The sequence below is a fragment of the Peromyscus leucopus genome, chromosome 2 (assembly GCF_004664715.2).
Source record: "Peromyscus leucopus breed LL Stock chromosome 2, UCI_PerLeu_2.1, whole genome shotgun sequence".
Classification (NCBI taxonomy): Eukaryota; Metazoa; Chordata; class Mammalia; order Rodentia; family Cricetidae; genus Peromyscus; species Peromyscus leucopus.
The window spans coordinates 22,325,731-22,348,788 of NC_051064.1; the positions used below are offsets into that span (position 1 = coordinate 22,325,731).

At 41.2% G+C, this 23,058-nt stretch overlaps 1 protein-coding gene across 1 annotated transcript in view; it reads right to left on the reverse strand.

The window, feature by feature from the left end:
* Rab2a (RAB2A, member RAS oncogene family) overlaps nt 1-21,736 on the reverse strand; it is a 100,440-nt gene extending 78,704 nt beyond the window's left edge. Inside the window, exon 1 of the mRNA XM_028878518.2 lies at nt 21,449-21,736. Within this exon, the coding sequence (XP_028734351.1) occupies nt 21,449-21,494 (46 nt within the window). The 5' untranslated portion in view covers nt 21,495-21,736. The remainder of the gene's footprint in view (nt 1-21,448) is intronic.
* Nucleotides 21,737-23,058: the final 1,322 nt, after the last annotated feature.

Genomic DNA, 23,058 nt, shown 5'->3' on the forward strand with positions numbered 1-23,058 from the left:
ACCCTGCTTGCTTTGAGGTGGTGACTCACGCCTTTAATCCCAGCAATCAGAAGGCAGAGGTAGGCAGATCTCTGAATTCCAGGCCAGCCTGGTCTACAGAGTGAGTTCTTGGACAACCAGGCTTACACAAAGAAAGCTTTCTGTCTCATAATTAAAAACAAATAAACAAACAAATGACCCTGCCAGGCCTGGTGGTGCACACCCATCATTTGGAAGTTCTTCCGAGGTGAACTTAGGCTACATTGCAAGATCCTGTCTCAAAAATAAGCAAAAACAGTGTTAGTCAGTGGAAAGACATCAACTGGTAAAAACTTTGGTGAGTGAGTTAGACAGGCTGGTAAAGCTAAGGGTGGACATTCCTTCAGCTCACACTTCCCTTGAAAGGGCTGCTTCTGGAACCCTACCACATGCTGCAAGGAGACAGAAACAAGGAATATCCAGGCAGCATTATCCTTTATGATAAAAGTAACAACTAGCCATGCATGAAACAAGAGGAAAACTGTGGCATATTAAATAATAAATTTAATTAAAATTAAATCAATCAAGCAATTCATATTGACGTAACAGGGCATGCATGACATTAATGCAGGTAAATCCCTCAAAATAATACTGAACAAAAAAGCTTCAAAGAAAGAAAAGCAACACTGGGTTACTACAAAGTTGATAAAAACTGCATGTTCTTGCAGACGCAGACATACATACAAACATATTAATGTGGACACTGTCCCAGGGATAATGAACACTACAACACTACTTCAAGGGACTGCCTCTACAAGGAAAAGAGTGCTGGGATACTCAAGGGGCCCCAATTCTACCTGCCATGCTTATTACATAAACAATACTAATTCCCAAAAGTGGGGGGTATATATTGGGCAATCATGAGCCAGAAGTTAATATTCAAAAGTAGTATCAAATATGTAAATACTAAAAATTACACTAAGTAACACAACAAGAAAAGCTAGCTGACAAAGAAGTAAAGATGCAGGATCCCCGAGCCTATATATACCTTACTCAATAGGCTTCAAGTTTAGGGGGAGGAAGAACCAACCTGCCAGAATTACAAGAGAAACTTGTCACAAGCGGAGATTCATAAGCATATTCTCTTAAAACTCTAAACCCATAGAGAAAAATGACTGATGGACAGGTATGGAAATGTGAACCCACCACACTCAAGAACACACTTTCACACACTCACGGAACATGTACAAAAACTAAGCAGGTCCTTGGCTGCAGAATTTGTCTTGAACGCTAAAGAATCAGTGTGAACAGTCTACGTTGAAGGGTTCACAACACGGTTGCATTTACCAAGCGGACACTTCCGCCTAGCCATTTCCGCATCAAAAGCGTCCCGTAGCTAGGATACCCGATGGGCCCGGATATCTCCGCCTAGCAAGTTCCGGGCCAAGGGGTCTCGCATGATCAGAATTCGTGGCATTGCATGGTCATGTAAGCGCGCAACGTGACCATGTGATCTACGCACACGCGTAGAGTAGTGACGTGACCTGGCCACGCCCCCAGCCGGTTTTAAAAGTCCAGCGCCATTTTCCCTACTCCCCTCTTCTCCACGCACGTGTCTCTCCCACAGGCCTGCGCACTCTCTGTCCCTTTGTTTTCTAATAAACTCTATAAGCGGATTCTGTTGTGTTTCGTGATGTTTCCTTGCAGGGGTAAGAACACAACGCAGCCAGAAAACTAACATACGTAACCTGGTCTAAGTGACAGTCATAAGGGTTGCAGGAGAATTGTTTACAGCCATTCCACTGTGCCTATAAAGCCCACCTTGACAAAGGCTGGAGTCAGCAATTGGCTGACTGAGATTAGTCGAAGAGTGGTTGGAGGATTGAGGAGGTCTGCTAGAGAGGGACAGGGAGAGAGAAGAGGGGTTTCTGGGGATGGTGGATCGGGAAAAACTTGGAGAGAGGGTCGGCCAATCGACTCTGTGGTTCCTTAGATTTACCAGGTCTTTATCTCAATTTTTGACTCCTGAGTTTTTAATTATACTGAAACAATTTAGGTAAACAATTTGTCTGGCGTTCAACTCCAGGCCTTAGATTATGCCCCAAGCAGTGAAGCTGCAACAGCAGCGCCATCCCTCCCTACCAGCCCACTGTCGGCCCAGCCACCTCATGCACTAACCCGGCCTTCTCCCCTCAGCCCTACTGCTGCAGGAGCGGGTGTCTTCCGCCCAGCTGTCAGTCTTGCAGCACAGCAATAGCCAGCAGAGTACATTCCCCTTCAGCCACCCCAACACTGCTCCCAGCAGGCAGCTTGGTTTTCTCCTACACTGCATTCCACCCTCTGGCACTAGCAAGCGGGTCCTATCCCACGGATTTCTCCTACTAGTTTCCTTATGTTAGCTCTTCATGCAACTCATCCAGCTCCCTGCACAGCATGTGAGCAGCCATCGTGGCCCCCAGCCCAAGCATGCAATTAGCAAGGCTCAGGGCACCCTACTGCGCTTGCCCTGTGGGGGGGCTCCCCAGCTCTGTCAGCAGCATCAGATCTATTAAGACACTTGGGACTTTTTAAATGCTGAATTAGGTTTAAAAAGGTGTGTGTGTGTGTGTGTGTGTGTGTGTGTGTGTGTGTGTGTGTGTGTATGTGTGTGTGTGTGTGTGATCTTTCCCATGTTAAGAATCAGAAATATCATAATACAGGGAGATACGACACTGTCTAGTGCTACTATGGATGACTTGCAAATGGAAAAAAAAAAAAGAGAGGATAAATCACACAGTTAGGATTCAGATAATACCAATTTTAATTACCATCAGTTTGGTAATTCATATTGTATCCTTAAAAATGGTTTGATAACTGTGCCAAGTATGAAAATCTGACTGATAAGATACAAACCTTAGAAAGACTTACTATTCATAAGAAACAAGGTTTAGAAAGACTAATAATTGATATGATACAAGGCTTAGAAAGACTTACTAATGAAAACAAGAAAAATTTGGCTGATATGATACAGGTCTTACAAGGACTTACTATTGATAAGATACAAGCTTTAGAAAGACCTACTAATGAAAATAAGAAAAATACTCAGACACAGACAGAGGAATTTAGAGCACAGCCTACTGCACTACTGCATGATGAAACTGAAGAGAAACAGCCTAAGGTTATGAGAAAACCAATCTTAACTTGTCCAGTTACTACACACAAATGGCCATCAGATGATAGGCACCCCTGAGGCTATGCAGAAGTTAATTTGGATCTTATAGAAATGTTAGATTTGAAGAAATTTAAGGAACCAGTCATTTCACATGGTATGCATTTACCCTTTGTGAGGCAGGTGTTAAACTCATAAGCAAATTGGAACATAATTATTATTATTGTGGGAGGCCAGCTCCCACCTTTTACATCGTTCCTATGAGGAAGAGAGAGGCATAAGGAATTTGTAGATAGAAATATAGTGGGGAGAGAAACAGACTGAAACACAGGATAGTTTCGGGAGCACATGGATCAAAATCTACCAGCCCCTTCTGTCTCTTCTAAAGGGCTTTTTATAGGAATGCCAAGGGGTGAGGCAAAAGACCTCCCCCTTGCTAGATCAAAGCACACTGCACAGCCCAAGTGCAGACCCTTCCAAACACCTGGTAACCATGCATGTCGTCAAGCCATCCCATTATGCAACCCTGCTGGGTAAAGCAAGCTCAGATCTCACTAGGAAACCTCTGTGGGCTCCCACATATTCCACAAGACTGGAAAGATTTAGTTACAACAATACTGGAAGCTGGTCCTCAATTACAATGGAAAACATGGTGGAGAGAGCAAGCTAGGGTCATAGAACAACAAAGTAGGGCTAGAGGTATTGGAATGTCCCAAGATCAGCTCCTATGTGAGGGCCAATATGCTGATTTCCAAAAACAGTCTCCATTTGATGATCACACCTTGGTCCTATGCCATATAGCAGCTTTGAATGCTTGGGACAGGGTTGAAGAATCAGGAAAGAGGATTGAGTCATTTACTAAAGTTATAAAAGGCCAAAAGGAGCCTCTGCTGATTTTTTTTTTTTTAAACAAAGATTGACTTCAGCTGTAAATAGAATGATAACCAATCCAGAAGTTAGACAAATATTAAAAGAATCTTTGGCTTTTGAAAATGCTAATTCAGAGCCGGGCGTTGGTGGCGCACGCCTTTAATCCCAGCACTCGGGAGGCAGAGCCAGGCGGATCTCTGTGAGTTCGAGGCCAGCCTGGGCTACCAAGTGAGCTCCAGGAAAGGCGCAAAGCTACACAGAGAAACCCTGTCTCGAAAAACCAAAAAAAAAAAAAAAAAAAAGAAAATGCTAATTCAGAATGCAAAAGGATGATTAAGCCTTCAAAGGCAAGATCAACATAGATGAATGGATCTGAAATACAGCTGATATTGGATCTCATGCTTTTGATTCTGCTTTGACAGGAAAAGTAGTTTCTAGTTTTCTAGAAATTTTAAGAAAAACCAAAATGTCAAATAGTTTAATTGTGGTAAACAAGGTCATTTGAAAAGGGATTGTATGTAAGGTTTTCCTAGAAACAATATTTTTTCCAGAGATAATCCAAACAGAAGGTCCCAGCTTTTTGGAGTATGCAGGTGTGGCAAAGGCCAGCACTGGACTAATGAATGCAGATCAACAAGGGGCAGGCAAGGTAACTCTCTGCCATTGGAAACACCCTGAGGGGCCTGAGGGGCCGCCTGCAGGCACCAATATCAAATCTGGCTCCATCATTCCCTGTTGGCATTGGAGAAACGCATCCACAGAGCAATTAAAAGACTTAATATGTGCTGTTAAAAACCACACTGCTCTGGATGTGACCAAAGACATAACAACTTCTATAGACACAACAAAAGGTTTAGGAGAGATCAGAAAAGTATTGTGGCAAACTGTTATAAATGGTAGAAGACCAAAGCTAAAAATACATGTAAATGGCTTCAAAATTGAGGGTTTGGTAGAAACACGTGCAGATGTAACAATAACTTTACCAAAATCTTGTCATCCAAATTGGCCTTTTCAGGTAAATGTTCAACTTCTGGGGATTGGAACTTTATCTCAGGTAAAACAAAGTGAAAGATGGGTCAGGTGTATAGGGCCAGAAAGACAGACATGAAAATTAAAACCATATGTGGCTAACATAGCAATGAATTTATGGGGACATGATTTGTTGCAGCAATGGAAAACACAGATTAGCATTCCTCCAATCTCAGAAACAAACTATAAAATAGAGAATGCTTTTGAGAAAAATATTAAAAAGTATTACCAAGAACAGTCACAAACTGCTCAGGTTGTACATAAAAGCAGGGCACAATAGTTGCTGATCTTTCTACCTTTAAAATGGCTAACTGACAAACCTGTCTGGGTGGAACAATGGCCTTTGACATCAGAAAAACTACATGCATTAGAAAAGCTGGCTATAGGAGCAGCTAAATGCTCAACATAATTGACCAGTCCTTGGAATTCTCCTATGTTGGTCATTAAAAAGAAATCTGGAAAACAGAGAATGCTAACAGCTTTAAGAGCTATTAATAAGGTGATTCAGCCCATGGGCTCTTTACAACCTGGAATTCCCCTGCCTTCTCTAATACCTAAATGATGTCTATTATAGTGATTGATTTAAAGATTGCTTTTTAACTATACCTTTACAAGAACAGGACAGAGAAAAATTTGCCTTCACAGTATCTACTTATAATAATTTGGGAATTAAATTATTATAAATTAAAAGGTACCAGCAGAAAATTCTTCCACAAGGTATGTTAAACAGCCCCACCTTGACTCAATATATTGTCGACAGTCATTGGGAATAATCCATAAACAGTTTCCTCAATCTATAATTTACCATTATATGGATATCTTACTAGCTGATTCAGAGGCAGATACCTTAGAAAAAATGCTTGACAAAGTAAGGAAAATTTTGCCTTGCTGAGGATTACAAATTGCTCCTGAAGAAATACAGAGTAGACTCTATTAATTATTTGGGATGTAAGGTAGATTTATAAAAAAGTCAACCACAGAAAGTACAAATCAGGAGAGATCAATTACGAACTCTTAATGATTTTCAGAAATTGCTGGGAGATATTAAGTGGCTACAGTTCAGAAATGGATTATCAACTTGAGAGCTAAGTAATTTATTTCAAACCTTACAAGGTTATAAGGACTTAAAGATAGTCCAAGAAATTATCAGCTGAGGCCCAGAGAGAATTGGCTTTGGTAGAAAACAAACTATAGGATGCACATGTGGATCACTTGGGTCCAGAGCTTGATTATATCCAGGTCATACTATTTCTATGCATTTTCCTACAGGAATTTGTATGCAGAGAGAAGATAATATTTTAGAATGGATGTTTTTGCCACACAAATAGAATAAAAAAATTAAAGACCTATGGAGAAACGGAGAAAAGCTTTCTGAATCGATTCTAAAAAGAAAATTGAGACTTCATCAATTAACGGAAATAGACCCAGCAAAAATTGTGGTACTGTTTACTAATGCTGAATTGCCTCATTTTGAGGGAAAAAAAATGAACACTGGCAAAGAGTATGCAGTAATTTCTTGGGAGAGATTAGAACAAATATCACCAAAGAGACTTCAGTTTATAAAAACTAATTGGACTCTTCCTCACATTGTGAGAGGAACACCAATTTCTGAAGCCCCTACATTCTATACCGATGCAAATAAATCAGGAAAGGCAGGTTATAAGTCAGGAAATTTAAGTAAAGTGGATCAAAGCACTTATGACTCCATTCAAAAGTTAAGAATTATATGCTATTCTCATGGTATTATTAGATTTTCCAGAACCTCTTAATATAGTTATTGACTCTTAATATGATGAACGAGTTCTTTTACATATTGAAGCCACTGAACTTATTTCAGAAGATTTAGAATTAATTTTGTTATTTATTCAATTACAATAAATAATCAGAAATAGAAATCACCCTTCCTATATAACACATATCAGATCCCATATGGGTCTATCCTCTAGCACAAGGTAATGATGAAATTCATCAGCTATTGGTAGGAAATGTGCTAGAAGCCTCAGAATTTCAAAAGAAACACCATGTTAATAGTAAGGGTTTGGAGAAAGATTTTTTTATCACTTGGCAACAAGCTAAGGAAATTATAAGTAAATATCCTACTTATTCTTTGTATAACCAAATCCACTACCTGCAGGAAGTACTCCAACGTGTACTCAAAGAAATGAAATTTGGCAAATGGATGTGTTTCACTTTGCAGAGTTTGAAAAATTAAACTATGTGCACCATACTATATATACATATTCAGAATTTCAATGGGCAATTGCTTTGAGTTCAGAGAAGGCTGAATCTGTAATAAGTTATGGCCATTATGGGAATACCTGTACAAATTAAGACTGATAATACTCCAGTATATGCCTCTAGTAAAATGAAACAGGGTTGGTTTTTTGTTTTTTGCATATTGCAACATAGAGCATACTTCAGATATACCATACAATCTTACAGGACAAGCAGTTAGAAAATATCCAATCACAATTTAAAAGATGTTTAATAAACAAAAAAAGGGTAATCAAGACCCCCAGAGATAAATTAAACAATGCTTTATTAACTTACTTTAAGGATATGTTGACCTCAGAATGGAAACTGGGGTATGTGTTACATTGGGGAAGAGGTTTTGATTTTGTTTCCACATGAGAAAGAAAGCTATAGATACATTCAATACTGATAAAGATTCGATTTGAACAAGAGAGATGTCTTGATTAGGAGATGTGATAGTTCATCAAACAGCTTGGTCATTCAACCTGCTGAGAAGGGAAACTCCCTAAAGTTAAGGTTGAAGCAGGGTTTTGTTTTGATCTTTCCAGGAGAATAAAAGCAACCAATTCAGGAATCTGGAAAGCAACTGACAAATTAGACATCTGAAGAAGGATGAATCATCCAGAAAAAAATGTCCCAAGAAAAAGGGTAAATTGGCCTAAAATCGTAACACATTTCCAATAGGATAAAAATCTCATAAATCTTCCCAAATGTTTGTTTCTACTGTTCTCTAAAGACATATAAGGCAGATGGTCTTTTTGTAGTCCCAGTTCAATTAAAAATTAAAGCTGGTTTTAGAGTTGGAGTATAACTCTCTCCTTCTCTAACCCCAAGCATGCTTGTTAAAGGAAAATCCCAAATCTCTGTCTCATGTCAGAAGAGCCACCTGGTACAAAACAGAAGAAAAACCAAAATTAGAAACTATTCTATTGTCACTAATCTCATAATCCTTTGGTTTTATTTTGATTCTCTAAAACTTTTCTTAAGGTATAACTATTATACCTAAATTTTTAAGATATATATATATATATATATATATATATATATATATATATATATATACCTTCTGTTGTGATATTAATGGTCATATAGAGTATTAACTAATTCTAGAAATAAACTTCATCTAGCTTCCTGTATGTGATTTTGGTCTTGAGTCTGAAGCAGGTAACTAGGAATTGAGTTTGTATACCCCAGATGTATTTAATAGGTTGTGATCCTTTAAGCTCTCTAGTAACTGCCTCATATGACATTTAAAATGTTTAAGTTTTCTGCAGTGAACCATGAGCCTTCCTAACAGCAACCTTTGAAGTCTCTCTCCAGAAGGATACTGGGGCCCCACAATGACAAACCCATCTGGATTGTGGTAGCACCACTAAGCTGACAATCACCAACCAAAAATCATCTTTGCACTACAAACTGCTCATGACAACTTCAAAGTGGTTAGCTAAGATGGTCCAGCCTCTAGACTACTCCAGTCAGGACTTCAGATAAGCCCTGCACTTTCCCATCACACCGAGACTGGACAACATCTAGCTCTCCCAGGACTTGACCATTATATCCCAATTTTCTCAGAGTTCCCTAAAGATGCTGTCATCTACAGACAGCAGAAAGTAATTTTAGGAACACAATGCCCACATTCCCAAGAGGTGGGGTGGGTGGTTTTTGGTCTTTGGTGGATTATAGATGTTTGTCACTGTTTAGGGGGTTAGTTGCAAGTTGTTATTGGTCATGGTCAGGAAGGAAACTAAGCAAAGGAGGTTAGATTCTGGGATCCCTTTCTGAAAAGAAAAGGGGGAAATATAGAAATGATAGGATAAAAGGGTAGATAATTGAATCTACATTTAAACTAAAAAAGCAACTACTAGTCTCACATATTTTATATTGGTATAGATTTTTGTATATTGATACAAATTTAAACTTTTTTTGTTATACTGTACTATGTTTCTATGTCTTGTTTAAGGTACTGTACATAAGCAGCTCATTTAAAAATGTAAAGTTCTAGTCCTTGAAAGCTATTTAGGATAATAAAGAAATATGGCTTAGTAGTTACTCATCTATAACAATCAAACTTATAGTCATGTTAGGTGTGTTTTCAAGGTCAATCAGAGACATATTTTAAATAGATACATGATCTTCAAACACTTGAGAACTACAGAATATGGCATTTTAATGTTTTAATAACATAAGGCTTTTCACAATAGTGAGATATGTTTGCTCCTGGAAGCTCCTATTTACTTCAAAAGAGGATGACAGGTAGCGAAGAACCACCATATGGACTTTGCTCTCATTTGTGGCATAGTTAGCTACCAGGCAAAGAAATTGCCCTTGCCTCAACTGCTGACAGTATGCTGTCCAAATTGGACAAGCAGGACACAAAAGAAGACAACTGCTGAACTTTGCCAAGACAAGGTAGGACAGTCCTTCAGAATTCCTGCTTCACAGAATAGTCTATCAGATATTTTAGGCCTGTAAGCTGAAGATGGATGCCTTGACATTACAGAGGAACCTTGTGGTGACTGTCCAAGCAGCCAGATGTCTCTGTCATTTCTTAGTTTTGGAAGTTGCTTGCTCTGCACTTCCTGTTTACTCAGGTAATTTTATATCCTTCTCAAATCTCTCATGGGACTGAAAATTAGACAGTTATAGTTACAGTTCTCCTTAGTTATGATAGAAAAATAAATTAGGTACAAAACTTTAGACTCACTAAATAGAATATACAATAGAGTATTTTTTTCTGAATTTTCCAAATACTAATGGACTGGACATTGTGAATGTATTTCTTACTTGAAAATTGTTCTTATTATATATAGTTTTACTATGCTAGCGTTAAAACCTTTCCTTTTTACTTAGATGAAAGTGGGAAATGCTGTAGGACAATTTTTCTTACAGCCATTCCACTGGGCCGATATAAAGCCACCTTGAGTTGAAGTATGGAGTACGCAATTGGCTGACCAGGATTAGCCATAGAGTTGTTGAAGGACTGAGGAGGTCTGCTAGAGAGAGACAGGAAGAGATTAGAGTGATTTCCCAGACCAATAGATAGGGAAAAACATGGAGAAAGGGTCAGCCAATCGACTTTCCACTGTTACTAAAACTTATCAGGTCTCTATCTCAGTATCTGACTGCGTTTATTATCCTGGAACAATTTAGGTCATCATTTCACACAAGTACTTCAAGTAAGCTTTCTCAGTAAACAAACACCCATGATACCCTAACTTATAGTTTTTCTTGTATTCTATAAGCCTATTTTTGGTAGTATTAGTTTTATTTTGAAAGTGTTTCACTATATAGCCCAAGCTGGCTTCAAATTCACTATTAAGTTCAGAATGGCCTGGAACTCCTGATCCTGCCTCAATATCAAACTTGCTGAGATTATGGGCATATTGCACCCTGTGTTGTGCTCTCATCTTTAGAATTTTTAGTTTCTTTCCTCAGCTAGTTGAAGTGGGTTTCTGTTTCTTGTCATCATTCAGGTCTGCCCTAAAATAAAATCCTGAGTCTTTGAAAAAAAGAAAAATCACTAGTGGAAGCTGGGAAGGCAGTTCAGCCAGTAAAGGTCTTGCCAAACAAGCATGAGACTTGGTATGGTGATAAGTGTCTGTAATACAGTGCAGGGTTGGGGACGGGTTGGGGATGGGGGGGGGGACGACGACGACGAGGAGGAGGAGAAGTAGACAGCAGAGATGGAGGGTCCCTGGAACTCGCTGGCCAACCAGTCTAGCCCATTTGGTGAGCTCCAGCTTCATCAAGAGACCCTGTCTCAAGAAAACAAAAAACACACTCTGCCAAAAAAAACTTAAGTGCAGAGAGACACCTAGCATTAACTTGTGATTTCTATGTGCATGTGCACACATTCCTTACACACACAAATAAATGCACACATACAGGGAAAAAATCACTAGTAGAGTTGGAGATGGAAGGATAGATGGATGGACAGAGACAAACAGATAGGAAGGATAAAATAAAATGACTGCTAACAAACTATCTTAATATAAGGAAGCTTATACAAACCATCTAGATACAAAACAAAATATGGTTAAGTCCAAGAAAACACAACACAGGCTAGGAATGCTAAAGACAAGCCAAAGCAGACTATTTAAAAAGTACCACTTGGTCATAAATAAGCAAGGTAAACAGAAATGTCCTGGGCAGGGTAGGGACGGGGGTGGAGGCTGGAGAAAGAAATCCATATATTAGGACTCATAGAGAGCAAAGTAACTTGTTTTTTAATCTGTATTATTTGGATACTAGGCAGCATGGTCAAATCTGGGCTGGATTTTAAAACAAACATGAGGTAAGTATACAAACATTCAAGAAAACAAAACAAAGGGATGATGGGCTATTACCATTTCTTAATTCACAGCCACATATTTGGAATGAGAATGGTGCCCATAGGCTTCTATGTTTGAATACTTGGCACCTACTTGGTGGAAATATTTGGGAAGGATTAGGAGGTGTGGCCTTGTTGGAAGAGGTTTGTCACTGGGGGCAATCTTTGAGGTTTCAAAAGATATTCCCAGTGCTCACTTGCTCTATGCCTCATAGTTGTGGATCATGATGTAAGTTGCCACCATGCCTTTGCTCTGTCATCATGAACTTTAACCTTGAGATAGTAGCCCAATTAAACACTTTCTTTTACACACTGCTTTGATCATAGTGTTTTGTCACGGCAATTGAAAAGTACCCAACACACATATCTAACTTAACGTCCTCACTCCCGTGTTATAAAGACACTAAAATTCAAAGAAAGTGTGCACAATCATAGCTGTAAGCATCAGAGAAAAGTATTTGATCTTAGCTTTGGATAGATCTAACTCTGCCCTGATTATATGCATGCATGTATTATTTCTTTAAAAAAAGGGACTAGAGAACTATGAAGCACTCAATAGCAACTCAACAAACCAAGAGATTAGCAAACCCATAGAAGACAATTTGATAAGGAATTTAGGAGAATCAAAAGAATCAGCACATACAGGGACAGAGCAGACTTTGGAGTCAGAAAGACTCAGGTTTCAAATCCAGCTTAGTCAGTTATGAGCAGTGATGTGCGATGACAGCTTCCCATTCCTTAACTAAAAACTAGTCTCTCTGTGGATGGTATTGTGCAGACACAGCAGTTACAGCAGCAGAGAGACTGACTTTCACAAGCAGTTACAGCAGCTGGATATGGTGGTTGAGGGCCTGTAAGTCCAGCACCTGGGAGGCTGAAGAGGGGCGACTGCTGCAGGCTTGAGACCAGCCTTGAATCTACAGTGAGGTCTAGAAAGAAGAAACAACCAACCAACAAAAGTCAAAATCTGAAGAAGGAAAGGTTATTTTGTTTATCCAGATAAACCCTAATTACATGCATCTTTAAAAGTGGAGGCTCGCCGGGCGGTGGTGTGCGGTGGTGGCACACGCCTTTAATCCCAGCACTCGGGAGGCAGAGGCAGGTGAATCTTTGTGAGTTCGAGGCCAGCCTGGTCTACAATGCGAGATCCAGGAAAGGCGCAAAGCTACACAGAGAAACCCTGTCTTGAAAAACAAAACAAAACAAAAGTGGAGACTCCTAGATTAACCAGAAAACACAAGGAGATTTAGAAAGACAGCACACAGCCCAGGCATGGTGGTCCACACCTTTAATCCCAGCACAAAAAGACAAGACACAAGAAAAAATGTGGACAACTGTCTGTCACTACTTTTGAAGAAAGAGAAGAACCAGAGGGCGCTCTCCCTCCCTCCCTCCCTCCCTCCTCCCTCCCTCCCTCCCTCCTCCCTCCCTCCCTCCCTCCCTCTCTCTCTCTCTCTCTCTCTCTCTCTCTCTCTCTCTCTCGTGTGTGTGTGTGTGTGTGTGTGTGTGTGTGTGTGTGTGTGTGCGCGCGCGCGCGCACAGTTGTTATGCATATATGGCTATGAAGAGTTGGAAAAAGCCCTCAAATGGCGGCCAGCAAACAGACAGGGATAGGAGCCCTATAACTACAGCCACTGGAACTAAGTTCTGCCAACAACCTGAATGAGCAAGGGCTCTCCAGAACAGAACCCAGCCTTGCCAAGGGATTGAGGTTTGCCAAGACATCTGAACTGTAGAATGTTAAAATAAATTTGCTTTGTTTGAGCTGCTAATTTTCTGGCAGCTTATTATGGTAACAACAGAAAATTAATATAGCCTATATCCCTCATTTACATAAAACTGATTTCTGTGCCCTTTACAATTTCTGGAAATGAAAAATAACTTCGTAAATGCCATGCTGCCTGTCCAGCAAAACCTACATATCACACATGTATCATTCATAACAGTACTGACTATGCCAGGCACTATTCTGCCTTCAAGGAGCTGGCTGCAATAACACAGTCATCAATATTCATTTTCTCTTCCTCTCTAAATTTGGTCACAGACAACAGTCACCATCAGCTATACCTGAAGATGAATATTTAAGATAGCTGGGCGGTGGTGGTGCACGCCTTTAATCCCAGCACTCGGAGGTAGAGCAAGGCGGATCTCTGTGAGTTCAAGGCCATCCTGGTCTATAGAGCAAGATCCAGGCCAGGCAGCAAAACTATATGGAGAAACCCTGTCTCGAAAAACCATAGAGAGAGAGAATATTTAAGACAATTGGGAGAAATCTAAGCTTTATCATAGCTATAAATAGCAAAACTCAGGGGTCTTACATGGTGGTACACCCCTTTAATCCTAGCACCTGGGGAGTAGAGGCAGGTGATCTCTATGCATTTGATGCTAGCCTGGTCTATACAGGGAGTCTCGGGTCAGACAGGCCATATAGTGAGACCTTGTCTCAGACCGAAAAAAAAGGTAAAACTGAGGCAGGAGAAGGATGCCAAATGGAATGAAGCTAGCTCACCAAATATCACAGCACAGTAGTCAGCCCAAGGTCTTTGTTCTACCACATACTAAAAATAACTCTTTCTAATCAACATAGCTTACTTTCCTTCATCTGTAAAATAAAAACCTAAGGAATGTTTTGAGGGATTAATAGATAAGCAGACCCAATGGTACAAGCCAGTAATTCCAACATTCGGAGATAGAGGCAGGAGGATCTGAGGTTGTGGCTGACTTATGTTACAAAATGGAGACCATAACTCAAAAAAGAAAAACAACAACAACAAACCAGGCTGTGCCAAGTGGTCCATGCCTTGTAACCCCAGCACTCAGGAGGGGAGAGCAAGAGGATCCTTACATCATTCTTCCCGGCACCAAGAAACAGAGGCCTGCCTGGGCTGTGTGAAATCTGTCTATAAAAAACAAACAATAACAACAACAAAAACCCAAAACAGGACCCCCCCACACACACACACAAAAACAAAAACAAAGCTAAAACAAGGAGACAAGTCTGTCATCCCAGCACTGAGTAGGATGGAGCAGAAGAATCATATGAGGCCAACTTAGGCTATATAGTGAGATCCTCTCTCAATTAATAAATAAGCAATAAAGTAAGATTAAAAAAAAAAAGTCACCCAAACCAAGGGCTAAGGATAAACAACATGGCACTGATATTACACAGAAACTATAAAAAGCATTAAGAATTCTTTCTGACAAATTACCACCTAGAAAGTGCTAAAAGCTAACGTGATAGAAAAGTTGACATAATCAACAAATGGTGCTGGCATAACTGGATGTCAATATGTAAAAGATTACAAATAGATCCATATCTGTCACCATGCACAAAACTCAAGTCCAAGTGGATCAAAGACCTAAACATAAATCCAGTTACACTAAACTTAATAGAAAAGAAAATAGGAAGCACTCTTGAACGCATTGGCACTGGAGACCATTTCCTAAATAAAACACCGACAGCACAGACCCTGAGCACAACCATTAATAAATGGGACCTCTCAAAACTGAGAAGCTTTTGCAGGGCAAAAGACACAGTCAATAAGACAAAAAGACAGCCAACAGATTGAGAAAAGATCTTCACCAACCCCACATCTGACAGAGGATTGATCTCCACAATATATAAAGAACTCAAGAAACTAGACATCAAAGCACTGAACAGTCCAATTAAAAAATGGGCTAAAGAGCTAAACAGAGAATTCACAAAACAAGAACTACAAATGGCTGAAAGACATTTAAAGAAATGCTCAACATCCTTAATCATCAGAGAAATGCAAATCAAAACGACTCTGAGATACCACCTTACACCTGTTAGAATGGCTAAGATCAAAAACACCAATGACAACCAATGTTGGAGAGGATGTGGAGCAAAGGGAACACTCCTCCACTGTTGGTGGGAATGTAAACTTGTACAACCACTGTGGAAATCAGTATGGCGGTTTCTCAGAAAATTAGGAATCGAACTACCTCAAGACCCAGCCATACCACTCTTGGGCATATACCCAAAGAATGCTGATACATACCATAAAGATACATGCTCAGCTATGTTCATAGCAGCACTATTTGTAATAGCCAGAACCTGGAAACAACCTAGATGCCCACCAACGGAAGAATGGATGAAAAAAATGTGGTACATATACACAATGGAGTACTACTCAGCAGAGAAAAACAATGAAAGCATGAAATTTGCAGGCAAATGGATGGAACTAGAAAAAATCATCCTGAGTGAGGTAACCCAAACCCAGAAAGACAGTTATGGTATGTACTCACTCATTGGTGGATTCTAAATATAAAATGAACAATCAGACCACAACCCATAGAACCATAAAGGCTATATATATATAGCATGGAGGTCCCTAGGACGACTGTGGCATATAATAAATTTCAGTTTTACTCAAAAAAAAAAAAAAAAGTTGACATAAACCTAGTCTTGGTATTCCTTAGGGAGTATGTTTTAAAAAAAAAAAAATGCACAAAACAGAAGTCCACCAGCAAGAAGAATCAATTTAGAACAACTAGTATAAAGGATCGACACTGACCAGGAGAGGTATATGAAAGTACTACTAGTATTAACAAAAACTACTAAAAATAAAAAGCTACTGTGGAACTAGTAAAACATCTCAAGAGAATCTGAGAAGAAACATGCAAGAACTAAAGAGAGGTGACTACCGGGCTGTGACAGCACAGGGAATCCAGCATCTTTTTGAATAACATCTTTTACTTACAAGCAAAGAACAATAGCTAAAATGTAGACTATTTTAAAGCTTGTAAATAAGCAAAGTAGATGAAATCAAGTGAGAAGGTTTAACAGAAAATTAGAAGTCAAGATGAAATGAGGAGGCTCCATGTCTTCTGCGTTAAGGACACAGTCTCTAAGACTGAGGATGAGCAGAGAAGTTAAGTGGCATAAGCTTGGTGCATGGCAGTGTAGTAGTAGTCCATGGGGTTTATTCAAGTAGTGATTCTTGCTAATGGAAAACTTTCCCCCAAACACCCAGTGCCATGAAATACATTGAGTATAACAAAACTGACAGACATGATGGAAACTTGATGGGAGCATGCACACAGGGAGGAGAACAACATGGACCCTAATACCACAGTATTAAAACTTAATGGATAATACAATATTAAAACTTAGAAGATAGCTGGACATGGTGATACAAGCCTATAATTCCAGCACTCAGGAGACTGAAGCAGGAGGAATCCCGTGAGCTTGTGGCCAAAAATAGGACACACAGTACCAGGCCAGCCAAGACCCTGTCTCAAAAGCAACAACAAAAACAGAAAGAGTACAGAAAACCTCATTTCACCAATACCAACTTTCCTAATGCAAGCTGAATTCTCTCCACTCCAGAAATAACTGCTAAACACCCAGAGTTAAGGACCTTTTCTACATATGTGCACAATATATTTTAAAATATATCTTCAAAGAGCAGAAATGCATGTGTAGTTTACATTTCTGTAACTTGCCCTGTGCATCGCATTCACCTCCTAATCCAGCAGTGTGCAAAGCATCAAAACATCACACCATTTCATCAAGGGTCTGATTTCTACTGAATCTAATGCTGTGACCACACCTGTGGTCACTGACTTTGTACTGTTCAGGTGGCTCTTCCTTGCGGAAGGAAGGGAGGGAGAGAGGGAGGGAGGGAGGGAGGGAGGGAGGGAGGGAGGGAGGGAGGGAGGGAAGGAAGGAAGGAAGGAAGGAAGGAAGGAAGGAAGGAAGGAAGGAAGGAAGGAAGGAAGGAAGACCTTCTTAGCCTTTTTTCCTGCTCACTAAAGAAAGGTCACCGTCCACTTGATCCCAGAAGACAACTGTCAGATTCCCAGATGTCAATGGTTTTACATGTGAACTAATGCTCCAAAATAATATTCACCAAGTAAATAAGACTTTGAGTTTTGGGGGTGCAGGATCTGTAATTTCACTTTGCAGTTATCTGACCTATGGTATAGTAACCAAACCCTGATGTCAAAGGAGTGTGGGGATAAATAAGGAACTCTGGGGAGGAATTTATTAGAGTGAGAGTTTATTAATAAATATATTCATGTTATGATACTTTTTTTTTCTTCCCCATAAGATTCCTTAATTTGGGGCCTGGAGAGATAGTTCAGTGGTTATAGGCATTTGCTGTTTTCAGAGATCATGGGTTCAGTTTGAAACACCCATACACAGTAGCTCACAACTCCAGTTCCAGGGGATCTGACACCCACTTCTGGCCTCTAAAGGCAACAGGCACGCACACATGCACGCACGCTTGCACACATGCACGCTTGCACACACGCATGCACTCACATATACCCATAAAATTTAAAGAAATTTAAAAGACTTCATAATTTCAACAGTTCAAATAATGAAATCTTGGACAAAGAGGATTCCATTTGTGATTGGCTCTCAGATCTCTAACCCAGGTCACCTAATGCTTCAAGTATGTACTTCTTTTGAACTGCTGACATTCCCTGTTGCCTATATCATGAATCTGACTGTGTTCATTATTTAATCTCAGTTCAAATGTCACCTCCTAAATAAGGCCCTGCAGTACCTCCCTCAGGGCATACAAACTTATTTAAAAACGAGTGACAAGAAAAGCCTTCCCAGTAAAAAAGATCATTTAAACTGAAAGCTTCAGTGCGGAAGAAGAGCAGAGGAACAGAGAAGGGGAAGGGAGGAAGAGACCACTATAATCCAATAGGAGAAGTGTGCAGTCTCTCACTATCTTAAAACGAAGAGGAGTCGGTCAGAAAACAAAGTATTAACATCATCTAGGCAAAGAGAAAAAAGGGATTTTTAGCTAGGAGTAAACACAACTGGTTTGTGCATTTGAGCATTGATCGGATGAGGGAGCAGGAGGAACTGGTGATAAGGTTAAAAACTCAGAGATGCCAGATTTCTGAAACATGCTTTTTCTTTTGATAATCATCTACTTATAGATCAGGCTTCCTCAAAGCAAAACCACTTTCCACTTTATATATATAGACACATTTTCTAAATGATTTCTCAGAAAGATATTACCAATGAAAACAGAAACTACATTTTAACTGCATCTAGCATTATAATAGGAAAACAACACCTTGCTCATGCAAATGTTAAAAAAGAAAACCTCATCTATGAAAGAATCTCTGGAAAGTGAAACTACGCACAGTGGGTTCCTTTCTTTTGGGAAATCAAAGTGTGTTTACATTTCATTTTCATTGATATATCTGTGTATGCACGTGAATAGAGGTCAGAAGACAACTCGTGAGAGTAAGTTTTTTCTCTCTCTCCACCACGTGGGTCCCAGGTATCAAACTCAGGTCTTGTTGACAGTGACAGCTACCTTTACTCACCGAGCCATCTCACTGGTCTTAATCTTAATTTAAAACACATACACCTCAGAGAAGAAAAGCCCAAGAGTGATTATTTTACATCAAGAGCATTAGACAAGAAAATCAGTATTTTCCTTCATTCCAACACAAGTTTTTCACGCTATGACTTAAAAAATAACATGGATCTAAACTGATCAAGTTAATAACATGTTTTTTAAAGGGAAAAATCACATTACACCTGTTAGTATACTCTCGATGAAATAAAATGATAGATTTTGAATAAAACCAATAAGCAAAAAGGTAGCAGAATTGAGGTTAAAAACTGAAATTATTATCGTATAGTAACATAAAGAGAGTGGTCTGTTTGGCTCCTTGTTAATTTAATCAAATACATGAGACCTACCTTTGACTAGGTCTGTCCTAAAGCACAGAGCCACACAGAACACCTTTTCTACCCTCAAGAAGTACATAAGCAAATGCAGATGCCTACGCAAATACCTACAAAATCAGTCTGGAATTAACTTCAGAAAAAATGATACATATTGAGAAATATAATCCAGACAATAAGTAGTCAGTCACTTCTAACCAAGGTACCAGGAGAACACTGGAATATAAAAGAGATCAAGATATGTTGATTATGCAGGCATTTGGAAGACGTGGGCAAGGCTTTTATTAAAAGACTAACAAAATTTCATAGGGAAAGACTGTGGCAGAAGGCAGGCCAAACAGAGGGAGGAGGAGGAGGGACCAATGAAAGCTTCAAAAACTTGCCACTGGGCATCAGGTGATGAAGTGGGAAAGAATGCTAGAAGAGCAGGCAGGTACTTTATAGTCCACTGAGGGTCAAGCTAAAAAGGTAAAGACATGAATGAGCAGGAGTTTGCCTCTTGACACAGACATTTCAGGAAAACTACACCGATGTTAAACTATACTAGTTGAACTGGAGTTGAACTGGAGTGTGGACAAAGTGCTACTCTACAGCTCAGCGTCAAGCAGTCAAGTGCCTGAACTAGGTCAGAACAGAATGCCAAGGAAGGAGTGCCTTCCCTTCAAATGCACAGGGACTGTTTGGGGATGGGGACAAATTTCATGAGAATGGAGCACCAGCTTGCTCTCATTTGTAGGCCCATTATTCCCTGCACATTACTTTTATTAATCCACAGTAGATTCCCAATAAAAACAAGATACCACGCAAATTCTAAACCTAATTTTTGCTACTGCTGAGACGACCAAGTGGTCAGTCATTTCTGTTTCACAAACCCAGGCATATGGTAGTTCATCTGACATCTCCAATTTTCTTTTTTTTATAAGTCAGTGGTTTTAGATCCCTCCTTTCCAGTTTACAAAATATGGCTTTACCCAGTACCTTGCACAGAAAATGATCCAGTTTCCTTACACACACACACACACACACACACACCAAACAAACAAACAAACAAACAAAAAAAAAACCTTTCTGAAAAAACTATACAGCAGAAAGTTTTTATTTTAGGCAGCAATCAACATACTTCCAGTTACTTATAGAGCCTACTACGACATCATAGGCCAACCTCAAGCTGCTTCTACATTTCCAAAGTTGTGCAAAGGGTTGTGCAACTGTCACCACTGAAATCAGACTCTGGTGTATTAATAGTTTTAACACCTGAACAAGCTTTAGGCTTATTATTAGACTCGAAGTAAGGCCCAAATCGCGGGTATTCAAAGTATTTCATAAAAAGCTTGTTTATTTGCTTGAGAAACTTATTAGGATCATATTTTTAATTGGGAACTGATTTTTTTTTCTTCAAATGTACAGGAGGTCACCTGAAAATCAGCAGTTGTGACTTAACACAACTGGAAAAAAAATCAGTCCTCAATCAGCATACCTGAGTATGCTCACACCCTGAGCATTGACCCGCCTTGCATTACTATCAAATAACCAAATAACCCCAGCATACACGTGGCAAAAGTCGCCAGGGCTCTATAGTGCTTTAATGACCCTGAAAGGAACAGCCCTGCCATCAAGTCATGTGATGTGATCTGACTTATTCGGACTTGAAAGTTGAGAATGCTTAAAAAAAAAAAATTGTTTGTTTTTTAAATAATAATTTTCTCTCAACAGGCTGCCCCACTTCAGGGTGCGCCTTGCCCAGGCCTAGGCGGAAGCGTGCAGGTCGGGGAGGTGGGATCAGGGACAAAAATCCAGACCGGGGCCCGTCGCGCTCCGATTCGCTCAGCTTCCCTCTCCCTCCTCGGGCCGCAGAGACAGTCAAGGCGGGGGCCCCGGGGACGGCCGCCCTGCTGTCACACTCTCCGGGAGTCGCAAACGGCTGCCACGGGCCCGGCTGCAGCGGGCCCGGGCGGAGCGGGGAAGGCCCGGCCAGGCCGCGGCCGCTCGCAGCGCCCACGTCACCAGCGCCAGCACTGCGGAAATGGAGCGGCGGCCAGGGAACCGAGGGAGGATGGGAGGAAGGGAGGCGCCGCGCCGCCCGACCCGCGCCCGTCGCCGCCACCGCCGCCGCCGCCGCCGTTTGCCCCGCCTGCCCGCCCCGGTCCGCCACGGCCCGCTCCGGCCTCACCTGTGTCGCCGATGATGATGTACTTGAAGAGATAGGCGTACGCCATGGCCGCGGCCGCTCCGTGCCAGGCTCACGGCTCCTCCTCCCGCTGTGCGCCTCCTCCGCGCCCTCACCGGCGCCTCTCGGCCGCGAACCCGGGCCCCGCCCGCCGTCGGCCGCCGTCAGAGCCAGCAGAAAGGGCCGAGGGGCAGCGGGGCGAACTGACAGCGCCGAGCGCGGATCCCAGCGGCCCAGCCCTTCGGAACAATAACAGCCGCGGCGCCTCCGCCCCGCCTCCGCGCCGACCCGGAAGTGCTGCCGCCGCCGGCGCCGCCGGAGGAGAGGGGAGGAGCCGTGGCCGCGCCCGCCGAGTCCCGCCCACCGCGGAGCCCCGCCCACCAGGCCGGGTGCGGGGGAGGCGCCGGGAGACCGGAGCCCGCTGGGTTCCGCCGCCGCCCCGCGTGGCGGGGGTGGGGAGGGCGTTCGGTGCCGGGCCGCGCCCGACGACTGAAAAGGCGTTTGGGAATGTGGGAGCCCCGCGTCCTCGGCGGCGCTGGTGTCTGGGGAAACTAAATCGGGCGGAAGTAAGCCTGGTATGTCCCTGTAATGGAATACTATGCTGTTAGGCTGCTCCGAAAACTCTGTAAAAACAAAAGCAAATCTGCATAAATATTCAGGTAGATAACATTTGCATATATCAGCATGATTCTAAGCGCTATGTAATGGGTACGTATATGACTTAATCATGTTCTCTGTGTATGTTTTGTATACAAAACACTGAAATATGTGCAGAAGCAATGTGAAAGGAAACACCTGATATTAAGTTACATGATGGGATTGGGGGAAAGTCTTAATTTTCATTGGTGTGTGTGTGTGTGCAGTTTGAAGTTTTTTTTGTGTTTGTGTTTGTTTGCCTTTGAATGTATTCTGTATTTATTGCCAATAGTAAGTAGCAACTAGAGGCAACCTCAGTTCTTTTTTTTTTTTTTTTTGCCCCCTCCCCCCTACCTCAGTTCTTAAAAAGCCCAGGCTTTGAAGAAAGTAGAGGACAGAGTTAGTTTAAGTATCTGAATAGTTTTCTAGAGAGATTATGTCTGAACCAGATATGAGTAAAAGTATATCAAAGGGACAAAGGTTACCACAAGCCAGCCATACATTTACAATCTTAGCACTTGGGAGATAGAGGCAGGAGGATCAGGAGTTCTAAATCATTCTTCACTACACTGGGGGTTCTAGCATGAGACCCTGTCTCAAAAAAGTATATCCCCTAAATACCTGAACAGATAAAGCACTTGCCATGCAAGCCTAACAGTTCATTCCCTGAAAACCGTAGTGGAAGGAGAAAACCGACCACACATGTACACACACACACACACACACACACACACACACACACACACACACGAACATAAGTAGAATATTCAACATTCATAGATCTGTTCAGGGAATTTAAAGTTGTATAAGGAAGCTGATTTAATGGTTCAAACCCTGTTCTGTTGGCAATGGAAAGAAACGTTGCTGGAGGAAGGATGAGTGGGATTTAGTGACCTGCTTCCTGCTAACTGATACTCTCTCCCTTTGGGAATCTGTCATTCTGTGATTACTGTTGATGCCATCGTGCTAGGATGGCT